The 2,115-nt window shown below is 40.7% G+C and overlaps 1 protein-coding gene across 1 annotated transcript in view; it reads left to right on the plus strand.

The window, feature by feature from the left end:
* The window catches only part of LOC104718454 (scar-like domain-containing protein WAVE 5), a 9,734-nt gene that overhangs the window by 3,195 nt on the left and 4,424 nt on the right, over positions 1-2,115 (plus strand). The window contains exon 7 of the mRNA XM_019231227.1: positions 1-1,885. This exon is cut by the window's left edge and continues 16 nt beyond it. Within this exon, the coding sequence (XP_019086772.1) occupies positions 1-1,885 (1,885 nt within the window). The remainder of the gene's footprint in view (positions 1,886-2,115) is intronic.

The following is a 2,115-nucleotide window of genomic DNA, read 5'->3' on the forward strand; positions in this document are numbered from 1 at the left end:
ATATGCAGGATTTATCTGATATTATAGACCAATCTCAACTGCAAGATGCGCAAGAACAAAGTGAAGCACAAGTACAATTAGATTTCCAAGAGTCATCAAAAGCTCGTGATTCTATAACTGGTTCAGGTTATATCGAGTATGTCATCAATCAAAGTCCTGTTAATGAGCCTGAAGTGAAGCTAGTAGAGGGTCATCTGTCTGGGTCCTTACAACCTGCTGATGGAATATGTTCAGTGGTTCCTGAAGGCTGCATTGTTGTTGTAGATGATAATATCCTATATAACCCTTCAGAAGACCTACATGGGCCTTGTGCCTCTGTTGTTCGTGATAAGAAAAAAGAAACATTTGAACCAATTGAAGAGAAAAGCAGCAAAGTTGAAGAAGTGTCAGAGATACATGAGTCAAAATTTGGTCCAGAGACACCAGACAGGGTTAAGCAAAATCAAAGGGACTTTGATAGGACGCATATTTTGTTTGATGAGGTAGATATTGTGCGAGAAAAACAGAGTAAGAGTCAGGCCAACAATATTGATGGAATACTAGTAATTGAGAGCGAAGAAGAAGATAAGAGTGAACAAGGAAGTGAAGTAGATGAGTTTGTGGATGCACGTAATACAATTGAATCGGAATCGGAGAGTGATCTTGATGGAGTACCAAAACCAAAACTGGAGCATTATTTTGGGGATGTTAGTACTTATTGTTCGGAAGATGCTAACAGTGACAACAATGATGGATCAGAAGAAGATATACCATATGAACAAATGGCACATGATCTACACCATGACAACCCTCTAGATGAATCTTGTTCAGGTTCCTGCCTTCCTAATGATGCTAATGTTTCCTGTCGCCTTTCAGATCCAGTGTGTGGGAAAATTCTGTCTCATGATGAGACTTTTGAAAAGCCTTGGGAATTTTTTTCCAAGTGCCCTTCATTATTGGCTGAAGGAGCCTTTCGGAATATAGCAGTTTTGCGAGAAGAACCTGTTGCTGCACATCCGGTTTTGGCAGGAGACTCTGCTAATGAGAAGTTTTCATCTGAAGATCCGACATCCTTATGTCAGTCACGGAAAGACGCTATTCCTGCTGAAAAGATACTGCCAGAAGAACATTTGGCGAACTATCCATCACTCGCAGAAGCTGTTAGCCATGAAAAGATCTCACCAGGAGAGTCTGTTGCCAAATTTACGTCTTTTGCAGAAAGGATGGAGCTTTCGAGTGAGGATTTGCCGAGGACAGTTCGAGATGTACCGGGAATTTTCCCCCAAGAAAAGAACTTGCCTGTGAAATCTCTTCCCAAAACTCTGTCTGTGGCAGAATCTGTGTCTGACAATATGACCCCGTCAAGAGAACCTGACGCAGTTCATCCATCTTTTCCCAAAGCTATTCAAGAAAATAGCATTTCACCAGAAGTTATTGATTCGAAAAATCTGTCTGTGCCAGAAGCTGATTCACAAAAAAAAATCTTACTTGAAGAATCTGTGGGCATAAATCCGTGTATGGTAAAATCTGTTCCAGATGAAAGGTTCTTGACAGAAGAAGTAGAAGAACCTGCCACCAGAGAAGAACTGTTGGAAGAGGATCTTTATTTGGCAGAACTGCATAAAGAAAAGGTCTTGCAAGAAACATTTGTTGGTTCTACACATCCATCGTGTGCCAAAGCTGGTCCAGAAGCAAATCCATCATCAGAAGTTCTTACTTCCCCAAATTTGTCTGTGGCCGAAGCTATTCCACAAGAGCAAATCTCACATGAAGAATTTTTTGGCGTAAATCCGTATTTGGCAGAAGCTATTCCTGATGAAAGGTTCTCGCCAGAAGAACCTGTCACCACACATCTGACAAAATCCGTGGCTATTGAAAAGGTCTTGGCAGAAGAGCTTTTGGAAACATATCCTTCTTTGGAAGATTTGCCTGAAGAAAAGATTTCGCATGAGGAAACTTATGATAATACTGATCCATCTGAAGCTGTTAGTGATGAAGATATCTCATCAGAAGTTTCTAATTCCACAAATTTGTCATTGGAAGAAGCTGTTCCACAAGAGCAAATCTCACTTGATGAATTTGTTGGCAGAAATCCGTGTTTGGCAGAAGCTACTCCTGATGAAAGTTTTTTGCAAG

This window comes from Camelina sativa, chromosome 10 (assembly GCF_000633955.1).
Source record: "Camelina sativa cultivar DH55 chromosome 10, Cs, whole genome shotgun sequence".
Classification (NCBI taxonomy): Eukaryota; Viridiplantae; Streptophyta; class Magnoliopsida; order Brassicales; family Brassicaceae; genus Camelina; species Camelina sativa.